The sequence below is a fragment of the Uranotaenia lowii genome, chromosome 3, assembly GCF_029784155.1.
Source record: "Uranotaenia lowii strain MFRU-FL chromosome 3, ASM2978415v1, whole genome shotgun sequence".
Classification (NCBI taxonomy): Eukaryota; Metazoa; Arthropoda; class Insecta; order Diptera; family Culicidae; genus Uranotaenia; species Uranotaenia lowii.
Window position 1 is genome coordinate 28,157,025 of NC_073693.1, and position 20,695 is coordinate 28,177,719.

The 20,695-nt window shown below is 35.1% G+C and overlaps 1 protein-coding gene across 2 annotated transcripts in view; it reads left to right on the forward strand.

Moving 5' to 3' along the window:
* Positions 1-20,695, forward strand: part of LOC129751377 (uncharacterized) — a 508,402-nt gene that overhangs the window by 375,793 nt on the left and 111,914 nt on the right. For both annotated transcript variants that reach the window (XM_055746844.1, XM_055746845.1), the window contains exon 8: positions 3,198-3,434. In XM_055746844.1, the coding sequence (XP_055602819.1) occupies positions 3,198-3,434 (237 nt within the window). The remainder of the gene's footprint in view (positions 1-3,197; positions 3,435-20,695) is intronic.

Genomic DNA, 20,695 nt, shown 5'->3' on the forward strand with positions numbered 1-20,695 from the left:
TAGGGCTATGATCATTAAGTATCCGGGCACTTTATTTCGGTGATAACTACGTTAATAGAGCTCGGATATGCAAAACTTTAGTAGCATTGTGTTGGTCATAAAAAGGACTATCTTGCCTATTTTTGATAGATTTTTAAGTTAACGTGTGTTGAGATATTTACGATGCGAAAAGACATGGTGAAAGTAATTTTGCGCAAATTTGCTCCTTTTACTCATTTTGCGTCTCGAAAATTTTGCATTGTTGACTTGAAAGCTTGATTTTTTCTGATTTTTTTTTCGGACCAAATGGTTAAGAAGTATGATGAGCCACTCTAGGATCCACACGAAGTTCAATTCAACCATGATCCATAGTTATTGAGGATAATTGGATACAGACTCCTTAAATAATTCTAAAAATCCATTTCCGGCAGGCAAAAAGTGTTGCCTGACTAGTAGACACCAAGTAAATAGCTAATAATGGTCAGTTCCAAAGATCGCAATCTGTGCATCCGGTTTTTACGCAATATGACAGATGTGTTCTGAAGGACAAAAAAAATTATGTTAAAACCGGATTTAAGATATCAAATTCTTCGAGATGCCTGCTCATGAAAAGGTTCCAAACAGATTCCAATTGCTTTTTCCAGGTGAGTTTGTGTAAAATATCATGGTTTTGCACACGTTTTGCTTCTGTGGTAAAAAAAATAAATCAATACATGACTGAAAAAAGTTTGCAAAGATAAAAAAGAGCTTTTATGAAAAAATTAGAGTATTTTTTTTTAAATCATTGATAAATATTTTTATTTATATTATAACAATAAATGTCATATAAACACCTTCATTTACTCCATAGAAAATTTTTCGATCAAATGAATAGTTTTTAAAATACACACGTTTGTAACTGCCAGGATACTAAATGATCATAGCCTTAAAAATCAATCATCCCTTAAAATAATATCGGTTTAAAAAAAACGGAATTCCATGTTTATAGCTAAAAATTATACAAATTCTTGAGTTTATCTTGATTTTTAATTAATGAATTGCTTCAACTGACTTTCAATGTGTGATAAATTCGTGGCGAGTAAATACAGTCGGACGAAATTTTATAAAGTCAAAATGTTTACTAAAAAATCATTTGCGAGTTAGCTTTAAGTTGTTCTGAGTTGATGAAGTTTCAATATAAATTATACATTTTAACAATTTCCAAGCTCCAAAAAATGATTTATTTATTATATACCCTTTTGTGATGTTCGTTCACATTTCATATTCATGAAATGGCGGACATGTCTCAAAAAAGGCTATTTGAGGAACTTTTTATAACTTCGAGTCCATAAAAGGCTATTAGAGATCCAATTGGTAACTTTTATTCTGAATAATGCGATTGACATGTCACAAAAAAGGCTATTTGAGGAACTTCTTAGAATTTGAAGTACACAGAAGGCTTTTTAAGGATCTTCTTGGACCTTGAAGTTTACAGAAGGCTATTTGAAACCTAATTTGTAACTTTTATACTGCGTGGGTGCGATTGAGATGTCACAAAAAAGCTATTTCAGGATTTTCTTGAAACTTCAAGTCTATTGAAGGCTTTTTGGGGAACCTTTTGTAACTTTCATGCTTACATTCGAGAAAATTTGGCACCAAATCCCTTTGGAACCTTTGTTCAGCAAAATTTGAACTTTGGAGGCACGAGTTTAAGTAGATATGAGAGTTTTGGTTGCTTGGGAGGTTTCTGAATTTAGATTCCAGATCAATATTTTGATATGAGCCAAGATTTGAAAACTTTTTCAGAGCCCTCAATCATCAATCATCAATCCAGTATTTTATAATTGATGCCTTTGTCTTCAATATGAATTCATGATTTCATTGTTTTAATTTTAATCTGAATTCAAATATAAATTCTAATGATCAATCTTATTTTAGGTTTTCAATTCTGGATAGCCATTTCAATGTTTTCAATTCTGCAAAAAAAAAATCAATTTAAGATCTTTGAATCTGAAGATGAAACAATAACCTATGATTGATCATTTAGAGTTCGGGCACCTCATGAAAAGGATCACCGTACCTATTTTCCAGATGTCTAATTTAATGTGTTTAAGAGAAATTTGCAAGGAAAAAGGACATAGTAAAATATTTTTGCACAATCACCTCGAATATCTTTCATTGTCGACTTGAAAACTCAAGACCTGTTGATTTTTTTTGGCCCAAATAGACAAGAAGTATAAGAAGACTCACTAAAATGTTCACGTTTTTCTATCAAACAAATAGCTTTTAAAATATAAGCGATTGTAACTGCCTGGATTCTAAATGATCATAGCCTTAATATTGAGTTTTTTTTTTCATATTTGGAAAATAGCTATTTAATGCATATGAATTTCAAAATTAAATGATCAAATTTTGAATAAAATGCAAAACCAAATTAATATAACAATTTTGAACGCATTTTCAAGTATTTTCTAATGATGATGCGAACTGCAAATCAAAAATCCTAAACAATGTACATACATCAAGTGAGAAAATTTTGGAATCTGTGGATCTGTAGCAGAATTCTGATCTTGGGATTAGTGTTCGAGGTTTTGGCATCACTCAATTACTTCCTAAATTTGATTAGGAATTTAAAAAATTTTTGGTTTTGTCAGCTCTCGAATACATAATGATGGGTTTGGAAGAAAACTGTGGACAATAATGTTTGTCCTATTCTCTTGTTCTCAGGGGGTTCGGGTCATGTCCACGTGGATATATTTGGTAACAAAATATTTTCTAAAGGTTAATAAATATTATACTGTTCAAATTAAAATCTTAAAATTCAAAACCTTCCAGTTTAAGTTTAAACAATAAGTACAGTCACCTGAAAGCAATTGATGAATATGATAACTTAAAAATTCAAAATCTCTAAAAAATTTTTAAATCAGAAAATGCATATTCTTGTATTTTCAAAATCATTTCAATAACAAAAAGGCAAGAAGTAGTGTATGTATTCTAACTGTCAAATGAGATTAAAAAAAACAATTTCAAATCAGTTCACGTGGACGTCCGGAGAGGAAGTAGGGGTTTGCCAAATGTCCATGCTTGTCCACGCAGGGGGGGGGGGGGTTCCGGCTTAGTTTGTTAGAAATATTTAAATAAAAAAAATGACAAGATTATAAATAAGGCCAATTTTATTTCCAAATCCAAAAATTAAAATTAAACGATGATTCCCTCTTTTTTCTCTCTTCAATAACCAGATACGGTGCTCCCAACGAGCTGCTAGAGCTGGGCCGCGTCACTCCCGGAACCTATTGCACCCGCCAGTACGACGAATGCTACCGGAAAAAGTGCCACCTCCAAAGTCCCAACTATCCGGGTATGTACCCTCGGAATGTCACCTGCTATTGGACCATCCGCCAAAAAGTGGTCCCAACCTGCAAACACGCCATGGTTTCCATAGGGCAGGAAAACGAACACAAAGCCCTGGTTAAAAGGTAAGAAACACTTATGTCACGCGTGCTTTCGATGTTGGCTCAAAAGATCAACAACTCCTTAAACCCCTCGAAAAGGCTTTTGCAGAATGTGTGTGTTTTCATTTCTTTGAGCTTTTGGATCAACTAAAAGATTGTTTGAGATTTTTCCCGTTTTTTTCGGAAACGAAACTTAAAGGTCCGAAAGTGCCTTTGAGACTGCACCGCTGAAACTTCTGTGTGCGAACCGTCTGGAAAGTTGGCATCCCCCCATACCCGGTGAGGTCTTTTCTCCGAACTTTTTTTTTTAATTTCTCCCTCTCGAGCTTCCTATTCTAAGTCGAGGATCCGGTTCCGAAAGTGTTTTGGCGTTGCCGCCGTTTTGCCAAAAAGGATATGACGTTGTTTTCTGTGAGCGAGCGGCAAAAGCACACAATACAAAGTTTACCAAGTCACCACTTTAATTTGTTTTTTTTTTCTCTTGAGAGAAAAGCGGACTTTGTGCACATATAAAAAAAAAATAAAGGTTTGATTGAATATTAAAAAAAAAAAATACAAATGAGCACACATCTTTGTGCTAATCAAAGAAAAAAAATAAAATCCTCGATGGTAAGTTACTAAGAACTTGACTTTTGTTTACAGTCTGGGGATTTTTTTAAATTATAGTGCTGGTTTTGCCGGGTTTTTACCATTTTTTTTTCATTCAAGCTTTTTTTAAATCATTTGATTTTAACAGTTTTCTATACATTTTTTATTCCTAATGGTGCACATAGGAACACCTCCCCCTAAAATTATTTTCCATTGGGTCCTTCCGAGGTGAAGTTGTTTTGCTCTGACTCTGACGAAGATGTTGTTGCAGCAGCTTTACTTTGTTCTGCTCGATAGAACAATTTTTCCATTTTCCAAGTTGGAACGAGAACGTTCCGTTTGGATTAATAGAAAGCCGAGAGGCTGCCGGAAGGCAAGAGCAAAGCGGGTGGCTGGTGGGCTGTTTTAATATAACGTATGAATTATTAAATAAATATTTTCCGAAATTTCATGCCTCAGATCGTCTGACTTGTAGCAGCTACCTTCTGGCGAGGTGGGATGGGTGTTTTGGGTAAGGCTTTTGGCAATTCAGCCGGATGGTAGAAGGTTTAAAAATGAAAGAAGGCAGTTACCTGCACCAGAAAATCTGCTCGTGAAGATGCAATCGGTTCGAGATGTTGACTTAATGGAATTAACCTGTAACCTGGAAAGATATTTTTTCGGCAAGATTGAGTTTTTTCGATTCCAATTAAAATTGTTATGATGGGTTCTACTCCATCTAGCATGTACATGGCTAACATAAGAAATCAAAATGTTTTTGTATAAACATTCTTTATATACAGGTTGATTTCTATTTAAAAGGTGTAACTAACTTTATGAGAAACACTTAGAAATTGGTTTGGTTGAGAAAATGTTTGCTACAATTATTGAATATGAGAATCTTCTTTCATTTAAATGGGAGGAGTGTATTAAAAAATATATCCTCTACTTTTATCAAAAGCAATTTGTCAATCCAATAAATTATATCATCATGTCGGAAAGCTTACATTTAAGAGTTTATAAATTTTTTACAAAAAAATCATCGAATTTTTTTTGGAAATTTGCCATGTTTTTGTTAATTAAGAATGGGAGACCCCCTCCTCTGTTCTGAATATGGAGAAGTTAGAAACTGTTAAAAAATTATTCTTGGTCTTGAAAACGGAAACACACAAAATTTCATGTTGATCAGTTCTGAAGTTTTTGAAAATTGTTCTAACTTTGACAAATTTTCGTTAATTTTGTTTGGAAGGGTTTGATGTCTTGGGTTGAAATGTTCTCGATAGTTGAAGCTATCACATCGACTAAAACTAATTTTTGAAAGCTACAACATTGAAAATAAACGTCGGTAAATAATGTTACGTTCACCTTTGCTTGATTACTATAACCTCAAGCGAAAAAAAATTCATTTCAAAACATTTTCTTCATTCAATTTATGAAACTGCCCTATTCACACACTATTCACAACAAAAACCTTTGGGTGGTTACAATCATTTCTTTTTAAGCTTTGTTTAAATAAACACGTTTTTTGCTAATCTGTATGTCTTAATATTTCCAAAAACTATTGTTTTCCATATTATTTAGAATAAATGTTTAAAAAAATTTCAAACTCAACGTAAAACAGAAATTGAAAAGATTTAACGATTTAATGACAATATTTGAAAATTCCAGGATTCTTGGATGTGAATAGAATTCTGAATTACATAAAAAAAAACTAATCGAAATAGCCGTCAATGCTTTCGGCAACAATATAAATATTTACAAAAGCTTTGTAATGACGATGTTTTTCTCTAAGTATGTTGAAATCGAGAAAAGGAAGCAGTGTCCAGTTTGCATTTTATACATTTATGTTAAAATTTGGAAAATATGGCATTTTATTCCATTTTCAAACATTATCTGTTTTGAACGAATGTTCGACATCGACATGTATTTGTAGCTTTGTGATCAAAATAAAATGAATCAATTTGCAAGCCTACGACATTTCATTAGCCGTTATTCAGTGTTCAAATTTTCTAAGCTTAAAAAACAAAAAAAAATTGTAACTCTTTTTTGAATGATGAAAATCTGCTTTACCAATATTTTCCGCACATAATTCGAATTCATACATGTGAATTCATACTATCGAAACCATTTTCCTCAGAAGGATAATTGAATATCGATCATACAGTAGTTATTGCATGAACGCTCTTGAAATTTTCCATGAATCTTCCTTATATATAGGTGGCTAACTACTGCGCTCACTTACAATTTTACAAATTCTTGCAGTGTACAAGTTAAAAAAATTAATAAAAACTTTATACTTCTTAAGTAATCTCAACTTTTGAGTAATTAATAAAAAGTTGAAAGTATTATTCAACCGACTAGGTTCTCACATTAAACAGCAAGCTCCCATTTCAAGAACGATTAATGAGATTATTTTTTTTTATTTTTATGATAAACACCAAAAACATGCTTTACAAAAAATTGAATAACTTCTTCATTGGCAAGTTTCAGCAGCTGCTTATTTAAGAATTAAACTGAAAAAATATACTTCAAGATGTTTTATATTGGTAAAAAAATCTATGCATTTTCATATCATACAATTCTCGCTAGAAGTAATACAAGGTATTATGTTAATTTTTTTTATTTTTTTTTTAAATTCATAAAACTATTTATTAAGGCATTTACTTCATACAAAAGTTTTTTTTTTGCCGGGGAATCCACTTAGTACTAATTAAAATAAGATAAGGATAAGGAAAGGGAAAAGGGATGTGGGAAGGGGTAGGAAGAAGAGATCACTTTTTTATTTCGATGCGTGATCGACTACGCGTTGATCGAGTTCCTCCTGGGGGGATAGAATTGGGATCAGTACACTCAACATCACTAGCTCCTTCACGGCTTGAAGGTGCTGGAGGTGAGGTCTGAGCTAAGATGGGGTTTCGTTTCCGGGGGGGTGATTCGGTGTCCAATTTTTGTTTTTGCTTTGAAACATCGGTTACTGCTTGTTGAGGTTGTGTAGTATTGTCCGGTCTCGTTCGTTTCTGTTGGCTGTTCTGCTGTTGGTTTCCTTGTTGTTGTTGTTGTTGTTTTTGCTGCTGCTGTTGGTTCGATTGTTGCGGTGCTAAATTTTCGTATTGTGTTCGTCCATCATTCGACTGGGATGTGTTCTGCTTTGCCACTTGTGCGTAGCTCGTGCTGCTGCTGTTGGTTTGTATTATTCTTCGGGCTGTGGCTATCGGTAGGTTTTGATCGATGCTCATTTTTATCGTCGCTGTTTCTGCTACCCACAGAGGACAGCATCTATTGAGTGGTCCGTGCTTTCCTGAACAATTGTGGCAGTAGCTGGGTAAAGTACAATCCTCTTCTGTTTCATGTGACTTAGAGCAGTTTTTACACGTACGTGTCTGTTGTTGACATTTTACTTTTGGGTGACCATACTTCAAGCACTGGCGACAAAGAAGGGGTTGTGGGTAATATGTCCGGGTACGGACTCTCAACAATCCAAAGTTTAAATATTCTGGGACAATTGTACTGTTAATCGTAAGTACAAGTGTCGAAGTACCTACAATTCCCGAGGTAGTTTTTTTGGTTATACGCCTGACGTCAATTATTTTTTGCGGTGTTAGTTCTCTCAGGAGTTCTTCGTCAGACATACCATCTACATCTCTGCAGGTAACAACGAGTTTCCTTTGATTGAGTTGAGGATGGCGGCCAATCAAGATTGGAGTACCATTACCAAGTTGAGTAATTTTTGCAAGCAACCTAACTTGATCTTTATTTCTCACCTTCAACACGTACCAATTATTTCTCCTTTCAATAAAGCCTCCTTCAATAGTCCCAACATGTTCCGCTATGAAACGCGATATCACGAAGGGGTTTTTCGGCAACTCGTATCCGTCTCGAGCTTTCAGGGTCAGATAATACAAACGGCCGTGTAGGTTCTCTCGGTCTAACCATTCCGGAACAGTCCTACCGGGATAATCCCCGGGCGATGGGCTCATCGCGAGCACCACAGTATTTTAACACCACTTCAGACAAAACTGATCATTAGCCTTTTGCCAAGATATCGAGAGAGTTATGTTAATTTTATGAATTTAAAAAAAAAAACCTAGAGTTTCACATATAAGGTTAACGATTATTTTGAATAATATTTATTTAAAAAAAAGCTATAAATAAATCTTTTAAAAAAACTTCTCATTTTTTACAAAATATTCACCCCAATTTCTCCTTCTCGGTAAGTTACTCAGAACATCAAATTTTTCAAAACTTTTGATAGATTTGAGATACGCTATAAATTTTGTTTTTCGAATATCGACATCAAAATTTTAAACCAAAATATGAAAAAAATGAGGTTTTGATCAAGCTTTTATTGGTTGTTCCCCACAGTGCGTCTCACACTGAGGAGTTTGGATCAATAAAGGGACGAATTGCGTTTTCGAACACGATTGATTTATTCTTGTAAATCGAGGAATCGAATGGACTAAACCGTTTTTAAATTAGATCACTCTGATTTCCTTGTTTCACACAACTTTCTCTACGTTTTTCATGAATTGCTGGGTTTCATGAATGAGTAAGGTTGCCAGAATTTTTAAGCACGTATCCGGGCAATTTTGTATAAAAACCTGGCAAAATCCGGGCATTTGATTTCAAAATTGACGACCAAAATTCCGAGAAATGTCTGGCCAAATTTTGTCAAAACCCAGGAATCACACAACAAAAATAACAACAAAAAACTTGAAAAATATAATTGTTCATCAAAACTCGTCGACAGATATTAATTCGTTTCTTTAGGCCTCCAGAAAACTTTTCATGATGATTTTTATAAAACTTGCTCAAAAGTTTTCGTTTTGGAGGCATAAATAATAAAATTTGGCAACACAATTTGTTTCTTTTTTTTAAATCGTGTCCGGTTGCCCGGATCTGACTGTTCCTAAATTTTGTATTAAATGTCCGGGCAAACCCGGATAAAACCGAGCAAACTGGCAACCTTTCATATGAGCAATATACGGTTTTAAAGATCTTAACGAGACAAGAAGAAGTAACTATGAAGTCAAAAAAATCTACAGTGGGAGAATTTTTTTAATGTATTCTGTATTATTTGGAAAAAGTGAGTGGCACAAATTTTCAGCTAGCGTTTTTGCAACTTTTTCATGAGCATGTGCAGTTGAATAATTAATGTCATGACTTTTTAATGCAAAATTTGTGCTTTATTTTTGCATATGATCCACCCCTCCCGGAAAGATGGCGGTTTCCTTAAAGCCGGAGGACTTCGAAACTAATAAAGAAACCATTCCCGGTCTAGACAGGTAGACAGAAATCCATTACAAACTGGCTGAACCGGTGTGTTTGGTACACCTTTTGAAAAATAATTAAGTAGGTACCTATTAAAAAATTATTTGAAATTTGATTTTGTTTTCAATTTCAGCATTTGACAATGAGAACTGAAGCTGGACTTTCGAATTTCAATACAAAAATGATTTCATCTTTTTTAGTAAAACTTGATCTTTAAATTTTGTTTCAAGATTTTGCCTGTGTTTTTATAAGTTTCATAAGTTATTTTATTGTGCCTAAATATATGTGTTATCGGTATGGATTCTCCACCCTTTACCTCTATCAAAGTGAAGAGGTCTCAAGAACTGCCATGAAAACATAATTTGTATCTAAATAACGTCTCATGTCACAAAAGGCTCTATCTGTTTGATAAGTTTTCGAGTTTTACCAAATATAATGAGAAAAAAAATTTCTTTTTTCTAAATCCGTTCTTAAAAGGCAGGGTCTAAATAAATCGTACGCAAACAACCTCTGTTATAAAAGATGGTTCTTTTTATTCCATAAATCTTTCCCCTCCCTATTACCCGTAAGTTGAAGGAGTTAGGCATTTTAAATAATAATACCCATTTTTGTACCCCCAAACTCTCTTATTTCAAATCTAGATCTATTAGTTGATAAGTTCTTAACCGATACAACAAAATCCTTCGTTTCCTCGAATCTTTTCCGTGCAAGACGGAAGGGTTTATAACAATCATAGAAACATATTTTGTTATCTAATTCTTTTACAGGTTAAATTTGATTCTATCCACATGGTTAATTCTCCAGTGATGCCGACAAAATTTTATAAGGATCCTTTGTACTCACTGGAAGAAGAGTGATGTCTTAAATAATACAAGAATGATGTATTGTGCCCTAATAATTTTCCATATGCAATTTGGTTTCCATTTCTTAGATAAGTTCTCGAGTTGCGCAAAAAAATATATAAGAGCCTCTTTCCTCCCTTTTTAAACCCCCCAGTGAAAAAACGAAAAAAAAAAAATAAAGTCATTTCTCGTTTAACATGCTCTTCCACGTAAAATTTCTACTTTCCCATCGTTCAACTAGAAGCAGGGAGTGATACCTAGTAGAAACCTTTTTTGTTCTCAAATACTCTTCCGTGTCAAATTTGCTCACTCCTCTTTCTCTATCTTCCCAATAAAGAAGGGAGGGGTCTGAATCAGTCATAAAAATATTTTCCGTATTCAGATACCCTCCCATGTCAAATTTGGTTCCATTTACTTGAATAGTTTTCGAGTTAGGTAAAAAAAATTGATGTGAATTATGATGTTGAATACCCAGGAAAACATTCAGTGTGCTCTTATATCCTCCCATGACAAATTTTGTTCCATTTGCTCGATTTGTCCTTCAGTTATAAAAAAAAAAATTGTATGGAATCCTCCCTCCCCCTTTCTAATTTTCCCTTGGAAGAAGGTAGGGGTGCCAAATATCGATTGAAACATTTCGTGTACTTAAATACCAAATTCGGTTAGATTTGCTTGATTAGTTTTTTAGTTATGTAAGGAATTGTAAGAGAATCTCCCTCCCCCTTATAATCTCCCTACTGGAAAATAGGAAGGAATTAAAATATTTGTAGGAATATTTTTCGTACCCAAATATCCTCCCATGCCAAATTTGTTACCATTTGCTCGATCGGTTCTCTGCAAACATTTGTCTGTTGTTTGGAAGGCTCCATCCCCCCTTCCTATGAGGGAGAAGAGTCTCAAATCATAAAAGGAACCTTCCCCGGCCTCCAATACCCTACCTGCCAAGTTTAACGCATTTCGGATCAGTAGTTCCCGAGTCTATAAGAAACACACAGACAGAGAGACAGATAGAAATCCATTTATATATATACAGACCCCGATCGATTTTGGCAACACGCCCGTACATTTTGTGTTGCCAAAATCGAATGCTGCCAAAATCGAACGGTTTTTTTTTATCAACTTTTTTTGCAGTTATTTTTACAAAATAACTTTTATTATTATCAAAAACGTTATTTTTAGTCAATTTCCAACCATTTGTAGTCATTTTTAATTGTTTTTCATCATGTTTTTGATGCATTTTGCACTCTCCTTGTTTTGTTTATAATGTTTGTTTTCGTTTGTCATATTTGAGGCCCTCAGAGCCAAAGGGGTATAAGTGACAAAATGGTCGATTTTGAGTTAATGATGCCTTATGATTCTTCACATTTCAATCTATATTTGATGATTTTTTCAGATTTTTAGAATTTTATTTACTTACTTTTACGTTCCAAAGCAAAATACATTTTTTCGAAAAATATATGGAAAATTGCCAAACACAACAACTAAAAAGCCTGTTTTCTCGAAATAAGCTTCCACGCACTTATACCCCTTTAGCTCCAAGGGCCTAATTTGCTGTTTTTGTCATTCTTGATCATTTCTTAGTTGTTTTTTGTCATTTTCAGGCTTTTGTTTGAATATGTTTTTCAACTTTTCGAATTTTTCATCTTTTTATTATTTTTGAGTACTTTATAATGTTTTTAAAAACTTTTGATTTTATTGTTGCATTTTATCATTATTTCAGAACATAAATACGTATTTATGGTGTTTGTCAAATTTAAAATTGGTCATGTTATAACGAAAACTAAAAGATAATGTTGTTTCTTAAAACCGTTCGATTTTGGCACATGTGCCAAAATTGAATGTTGCCAAAATCTAATGTTGCCAAAAACGAACGGGGTCTGTATATAAATTTGGGTGGCATCCAAATAGGTCATGTCGAATTTTGAAAACTGACCATAAACATTTTAAAGATTAGCCCATCAAACTTACCAGCGCTATGGGACATAATTAGCACAAGGTTTTGGTTTTTTGATCTTCAGAATTCCTCAAAGGGGAACTTAAGGCCCCCTTAATTTTTAAATTTAAATTTCGATGCCCAATAACTTTAAAATGCATAAAACGTCGAAACCTGGTGATTTCTCAAAATTTTTGTCAAAAATGGACTATGAAATTCCAAAATTTATCAAAGGGGGGACCTAAAGAGACTATAGCAAACAAAGAGGCGCCATCTGAACCCTTTCATAATAATGAGATTGCAACCCAGCTGTTGTAGTTCTGCCTTTAAGACTGCTTGGTTCTGCTCGATCGGAATGACACTGACAGAAAATCAAAAATTCCAATCGTGACATTTCATCTCTTTGTTTGCTATTGGTTTGGGATTCAAATTATGTTTACAAATGACTTAAAACACATGAAAAGTCAAGATCTGGTGTTATCTCGAAAAATTATTTTGGATAAAATAGACTTTCTGTTTTTTTCTTTCGTTTTTCGGGAAACCAACGAGGTCCCAGAGAGTCGATTTTTTACCCAACAATTTATTTCTAGATAACACTAGATCTCGACGTTTTGTGCATTTCTTAGTCTTTTAGCTTCAAAATTAATATTTCATTTCCTGCTTCCTTTGAGTCCACCCTTTGGTGATTTTTCATAGTCGAAAACACACTTTCGGTCACCCCTTAATCACGTCCGATTGAGCTGAAGTTATGCACAAGTCAGTTTTTATGGTCAATCTACGAAATGTTTTTTTGTCGTATTCAAAATTCGATCATAAAGTTTTTCCCATACATCCTTCCCTAATGTGAATAGACTAGTACCTACTTGAACTTTAAATCTTAGAGTCTATCCTCAAAAGATTCCTTAGAAAAATCTAGCAAATTTAAATAAAATAACAAAAGAGATTTTGTTATTTTATTTAAACTTAAATTTATTTGGTTTACGTTAATATGTTTTCCTCGCAAAAATACTCTTTCGCTCTTTTCAACATCTGTAAATTTTCTCCTCACTTCTCTATCAATCTTTATCAATTATCAGTTCTGATATTCTTTCTTCGAGAATATACATTTCACCAATATGCCGAATCTTTAATTTACAAAAATTAATTAACGGTGGTTAACTTATCTTAAAAACCTTATTTAATGATTTAAGTTAAGCAGTTAAGAATCGCTGGATGAGCAAGGTTGAATAGTTTTTTTGCTTCAAAATTCTCATTTCGAACGAATGAAAACTTGCAGTAAATTCAACTTAGTATAATTCTCGAAAGTTTTACAGTCGATACAAAATGTTGTGCAGAACTATGGATCTATCTCAATCTTCTAAAATCTATTTTTCCCCCAATAGAACGATATTTCTTAAACTTAAACGAATTTTTCATGCAAACTGACAGTGTTGCAAGATTCTTCTCATGAAAAGACGACTGCACTGTTTATTAGTTTTTTTTCTTTTCATATTTTTACCGTTTTTCAATCTTCGGTAGAGCTGAAGCTAGAGAAGTTCCATAAATTGACTTTTTTTTTGTTAATGGCATAATAAGAAAATAATTGTGAAAAACCAAAACTGTAACATAATTGGAAGCAATTTTCATGTTTCTCCATACAAAAACCTTCAAATTAAAACCGGGGCTCCTCAATCAAATTTCAAATGCCTGCAAAAATTCTGTCATTCATTTTCACTAAACAAATACTTTTGAACTAGACACATTATGAAATTCGAAAAAGTTGTTATTTGACACACCCTCTTGTACATTGCAATTAATAATCAGCAGCATGGTAGAGCAGAAATTTTTTAACCTCGATCCACTCTTGAGTGTCAATAAAACACTATTGGAAGTTAGATGGCTTGCAACTTTATTCGGATGCAGCTTAATAAAAAAAATCTTCCGGGACCCTCAATGAATTCTTGAAATCTTTAATTTTGCATCCCTGAAAGCACAGAATAAAAAAACTCCATAATTATACCTTAAGTGTCAATGTGACACTCTTCGCTTGAAGCCGTTTTTTCTGTCTTGTTTCTCAACCACATTTTACGTAATTTATAATTTGGAAACCTTGTGATATTTGAGGTATGTTTCTATGACAGTTTTTAACTACAACACTTCATTTTTCCGTTAAACAAAGTCTAAGAAAAAAAACCCCGAAAAACATGCTTCGGAAAAAAACTGTAGATCAGCTACAGAATGCTAAAAAAAATTTCACTTAGTGTCCAAGAAAGCTTGAGTTAGAAACTATACGTTGCTCATAACAATATATTTTTTCGAATCTTTTTAAAATCATGACCACAAAAAATGAAGAATGTGGTGTAAAAGCCGTACTTTTCATTCAATGAACCGTCAAAATTGTTCAAGTCACACCAGATAAATTTTGAAAAGAGGATTGTAAAGTTGACGTAATTTGGCTCATTAAAGCAATTTTAGATTTTCAAAATACGAAACACAAAATTTTCGAAGAATTTTCAAAGGTAGCTGTTTTTCACCACGTTTTTACACACTTTTTTAAACATTTTTGTGGTCACTCAGTGAAATTTTTTTAATCCTTCAATGCACGACATTTTTGAATGAGAACTGCAGCTATTGATTAAGTAAAATTATAATACTTTAATTCGACTAACACAACTAAACAGGTAAGTCGTTATTTTGAGTATGACAAAAGTTGTGGCCCATCAAAGATATTTTTTTTAAATTTTTTATTCATTTCAATACGATTTTGCTAATTTCTTCTAAGCCTTGTCATTTGGATGCAGGAAGGTGTTTTAATTGGTTGAGGTTGAAAAAGTTTATAGAATTAGCAAATCTAAAGAAACACAAAGTTTCCAAAAACTACCATTTCCAAAAAAAATAAATAAATTCGATTTTTTTTTCAATTTTCCTGCATATTTTGATATATACATGAAAATATCGTAATAAAAATTCCTTTTTGCTTTTATTCTCCTTAACATTTTTTGTCCATATATCACTCAAAAATGTCAACGCGTTTCCGTGATATTTGGATTTTGATTAGTGTTGTTTCAAAACAACACTATGCATTAAAGGGTTAAGCATTTTGAAGCTGATCTACAGTCTTTTTTCCAAAGCATGTTTGTCTGATTTTATTTTTCCAAAACTTTGTATAACGGAAAACTAAAGTGTTGTTGTTAAATACTGTCTGAAAAACATACCTTAAAAATCACAAGGTTACCAAAACTATAGATTTTGTTAATAATCGAGAGATATATTGGTTTTAGTAGAAGTGTCAAATTGGCACTCCAGGGACTGTAATGGAGAAAAATTTCGAAGACGGATGAGAGTTAATCTCTTCAAATAAGAATCTTTTAAATGTTTTGTAATAGTAATAAAAAAATTTTGAATATTGGTAGCATATTCTGAGGAAGCAGTAAAATTTATTTTCTCTTGTATAAATTCACATAGATTCATGTACAAATGATGAATGGATTAACTCTTGAATCTAAAAATTTCATAATCTATATTGTAATCATCGACTCGATCAGTACCGTTCAATTACAGGTTATTTATTCATTGCCATTTCGCATTCACGCGAATCCACTGATTAATGTAAGACCTCTTTTGCATCAGAGCATCCAGCAAGCAGCATTCATTCATTGCATTGTAATCCACACACAATTAGGATAAAATCCAATCAGCAACACCATCGCCACGCCTCGCCGCCGTGTAGAATAACTTTGGGGTGATAATTGAATCATGTGCGCTTCTGCGCCTCTTTACAATACCTTGTAACTTCCATTCAGCAGATAGTTTTCCCTTTTCCTGACGTGGGTGACCTCAATCCGATGAATTGTTAACAATAACCACCCCCACCCTACTAGCTGCTGGAAGTAGTACCTAGTGAAAAGTTCATTGCGGTGTTGGGCGGAAGCGAAAGAGATTGTTTCAAATCCACCCATTTCTATACACCTCCAAACAATTGTATGTGTTTGTCCACACGTGTGTGTGTGTATTTGTTGAGGATGTTCAGTGACAAAGTTATAATAGTAATTAATGAATGCATTAATTTTCAAAACCACTCGCCGTGCTCGGCTTTGTGCCTGCATGTGGATGTTTGCAATGAGAACACGAAAACTGTCCTAGGGCGATCCTGTTTTCGGTAAACTTTGTCATCATCGCATTGCTTGTGGCGCGGCGGCCTGGCGGAAAATAACAAACACCAAAACACAACAAAATCAACATCATCAGAAGTTGAAACAATCGTCGATTTCCTGCCCCTTTTTGCCCTCTGACTCCCTTCAAACTCACCCACATTCCTTCCAATCCACCCCGAAAGGTTGCAATTAGAAAATATTGTGCACGTGCACCTGCTCCTAGAATACAAGGGGCTGCTCGCAGTTAGTAACTAGTAGCATAAAATGCTAGCTACTGGAAAATTTTAATTAATAAAGTTCATCGTTGCCCTTAACGAACGAACGAACGAGAAATCCTAATGATGGGACCTCTGCTAGTAGTACTTCTATCGATGAGAAGGTGGCGATCATCATTTCAACGCGATAAGAACATTTAGAAAGAGTGTTGTAACGATAAACGGAAACTAAGGGCGCACTGCAATGATGCTAGATAAATAAACTCGACATTGCTAAGGTTTTGTAGAACTGTCTGGGTGAGCAGAGCTGTAAAGTTTTTTTCAATTGAATGTTTGAAAAAAAATCCAAATCTAAAGCACCACGTGAGAAATATTTTATTTTTTTACCGGTGTTTTTAGAATAATGGGTAGAGCTTTTAACTTCTTCACTATTCTATATTACTCAGTTATTCGATTAAAGATACTATATTACGGTCTTCGACAAAATTGATCAGCAGCAAATTTCAGTGGTGGAACAGAGTTATCTTTTTTTTGCCAGGAATTACCACATCGTGGCATCGGGGCATCTTTTATTCACATTTGGCTGTCAAGTCCTTAAATAACAACCCATCAAATTAGCAATAGCCCTTTGTAACATTCTACTTCTCGAATTCTCTATCCAGGAAAGTACTTATTTCTCAATGACTCAATTGCTACTTCCACCAGAATTTTTGGCAACACTGTTGTGTTACCACGAACCTTGTTTTAGTAGTATCGCTCAACCGTGTGATGATGTAAACATTTGTACTTTCATCATCGTTACCATCCTATTGTCCTATTTGTCGTTAAAGATATTCGTGTCATAATTCAGGATCTTTTTCTCATACTTTTTAAGTTTGGGTTCATCAGCCAACTGTCTGCTTTTTGCTCTGAAAATTTTGGAGGTTAGTTTTCCCAACTCTCGTCCGCACACGTCAGCCGCATGCCTATTTAACACGTTCGTCGCCACGTCACCCATATTCGGCAGACGGGTGTATTTCCTGGGGAGCCCCGTCACATCAAAAAGCAGGTGACGCTCTCTTACTTGAGTTTACCGCTCAGCTTCGCCACACGTTTCAAATATGGGAGTTCTCCCTCTTTGCTTTCTCTCTCTGAAAAATTTTTTGGGCCCGGCTAGCAAAACTACCAAAATGAGCGTGGCGACGAACGTGTTAATGTACGTGAGAAATATCGAAAACAACTCTATTGCAACCATCAATTGCGAATTGGACATAGCAAGGGGAACCAAAACAAACTGTGTTTTGGTTCTGCCGAAGGAACCGATAGGAAACCGTTAGTTTCAACAAGAATTTTTTTAATAAGCATCAAAGCGGTTAGATGTTTGGAATAATCATGTTGGATTTTAAGAAAAAAAAATGGTAAAATTGCTATTCAAACCTGAAAAATATTTTTTTTTACTGTAAACGTTACTTGAAAATTCCTCCAAAAAAAAAACCTATGATGAGTTTTGAGCCTAAACGGAGCTTTGCAGACCTCAAAATTTTCCCTTATTTAGGCGAACTTCAAAATGACCCCAAATGGAGTCAGGGAATATACTGACTCTCGAATACTTTCAAATTTGTATGGCAGTTTCTGAAGTATATGTTTCATGATTTTTTTTTTTTCAAAGTTCTTTTAGATAAACTTTTTAAAGTTTTGTATTAATTTTAACTTGAAGATTCTACTAATTGTAAATCATTAGTTACTCTAATTGTATCGTCGTTTTTTTTATGCTATCGTAAGTGGCGTTTTGAGTCAGCCTCAACACTTCCACATGTGAACCAAATAAACGTTCGTGCCCACCTCTTTGATGTTGAACGTGCAGTTCAAAGGTTGTTAAGCAACTAATTGATTATCTTTCAGCTTAGATCGCAACAAATTTAAATCTTTCTGTTGTCACTTGGAATTGAAGAACCACGAGGGTGGAGGGATAATAAAAAATAATCCAAATTTCCAATCAATTTTAACCTGCAAACAATCTACATTGTACAAAAACTGCAAACAATCTACATTGTACAAAAAAATGGAGATTATTGACATCAAGAATTTAGAAAAAAAAAACCTCAAATACAAAAGGTGGATACAATACCTGTAGAAACTTTGACTTTCGCTCTTTCAAATATACAAATTTTCGAAAAATTTATCAAAATTTTCAATAAAAACATGAAACACCATATGACGAAAACACTAATGTCATATACAAAACAAAATAAAAAGTCAACAGTCAAGTGTCAAGACGTGAAAAAGCTTACAGAGCTCAATTTTGTTTCCGCTATTTTCGTCTTTTTTTGTAAATTTTCGTCGAAATTCTTTACGGTTCATACTCCTGTGCCGTTACAACTCAAGAACTTTCACCCGCGAACTAGTTAAAAGTTGAGTTCCGACAAGAAAACTTCCACTAAAATCAACCGTGTGTGTCGCGACACTTTGTGTTTTTCGGTTTGTTTTTGTTGTGCTTTGCTTTGCGGTGGTATTCCAAAGGCTGCATTATTCGACCAGGTTTTTCTATGCGAAGTTGTATGGTCGTTGATAGCAGCTAAGTTTGGCGAATTTGTTCGAATATTATTTTTCAACGACATTATGACCAATATGAAGGAGAAGAAGCAGTGTGGAGAGTGTCAATTGGTTATAAACAATTTAGAGCCTATTGGTTGTGGTTTTTGTGGCAATTTTTTCCACATAAGCTAACAATGTTGTGGATTCAACATTCGATTGAACAGAGAAATGTTCACACAGGGTAAGGTGATTTTTATTTGTACCCCCTGTCGTGCGGAGCTCAATGGGCGAAGCATTCCTTCGCAACTACATGGATGATCTCTCTTCGAAGGATGGTAATCCTCCACTAAATGGCAATGTCCTCGATAAGCTTGCTCACCAGCTCGACTTGTCTCAAAAAGTCGACGATATGACTCTGAAGCAAAATCCACCAACAAAGTCATACTCTTTTCCACCACTGAATGGGACACCACAAACATTCCCGTCAACCTTACATGGAGCGTCGACGCGGTAATGATGGGATATCGCTGGTCTCTTCAACGATGACTGGGACAAAGACTGTTGATCTTAGTGATCTGTCAGTCCCGTTTATCGTCCCCCCACCACCGACTCTCAAGTTTTGGCTGTATCTAGCTGGTCTTCAGCCCCAAATTACCCACGGGGATGTTGAAAAAATAGTTACACGCTGCTTGGATTCTACGGTGCCCATTGATATGAAACGATTGCTTCCCAAAGGTGTAGATGGTTCGAACAGAAAGTATGTTTCATTCAAAATTGGTTTGGATCCAGTTTACAAAGAAGCTGCATTGAGTCCTACGACCTGGCCCTCGGGGATTCTGTTTCGTGAATTTGTGGATCAGCCAAAAAACTACAACCGCCGGCCGTTGACTCCTGTACCATCAGTTCAACATATCATATCAACTGGGGAAGCTATTACTCCGATTGCAACCGGCGCTGTTCGGCCCACAACCGCACCAGTGTCTTTGAAGTAGACTCTCCAAGATTTTTGGATGACCGTGGAAATCATCTGGCTCCCACCTTTGCTCTTGACGATTACGAGACAGTTATCTTCAGATTGTTTTGTGACGCTCCACGGATTTTGGCAACCACTGCTTCTTGGGACTCTCCACTGGGACGCAACGAGCTAGGCATTACGGAGACCTCAGAGCCCGTCGCGCAGTTTCCAGCCAGCGTCATCAGACGTCCCAGCCCTGAGCTCGATTGTGGCGATGAGGTTCTCCAGCCTGCACATCCAGGCAAGTATTCTTTTTCTTCGAGAACTTTTTTCTTGTGTGATAAAGTTTCACCAAGCTACAGATCCCGCGAACGATATCAACACGGCCCGCTACTTCCACCGACTCTACTTGGCTATCAACTTCTGGGACCTCAACACCGGGACGCAACGAACTAGGAATTACGGAGACTCCTGAGCCCTCCATTTTGATCGTCGACTGAATGAAAGATTCAGTAGAATTGTAACAACGGATGAGCTCCACCATCGCCCAATTGATAGACGAACTATTGATTTGCTGTCTGGTTCTCCGGGACGCAATGGATTAAGCACAATGGAGACCCCCGAGCACTTCGTCACAGTCGCGCAGATTCTAGCCAGCGTCAACAGTCGTCCCGGCCCTGTATTCGAAGAAGGCAACGGGGCTCTTCAGCCTGTGCGATCAGCCAAGTACCCATTTTCGATTCCCAATGCGTTCAGTGATAGCTCCTCGCCTTCCAAAATACGCCCCTTGAATCATCGTACTATTGCGTGTTCAACACACGGTATGCGCCTGTATTATCAAAATGTTCGTGGGCTGAA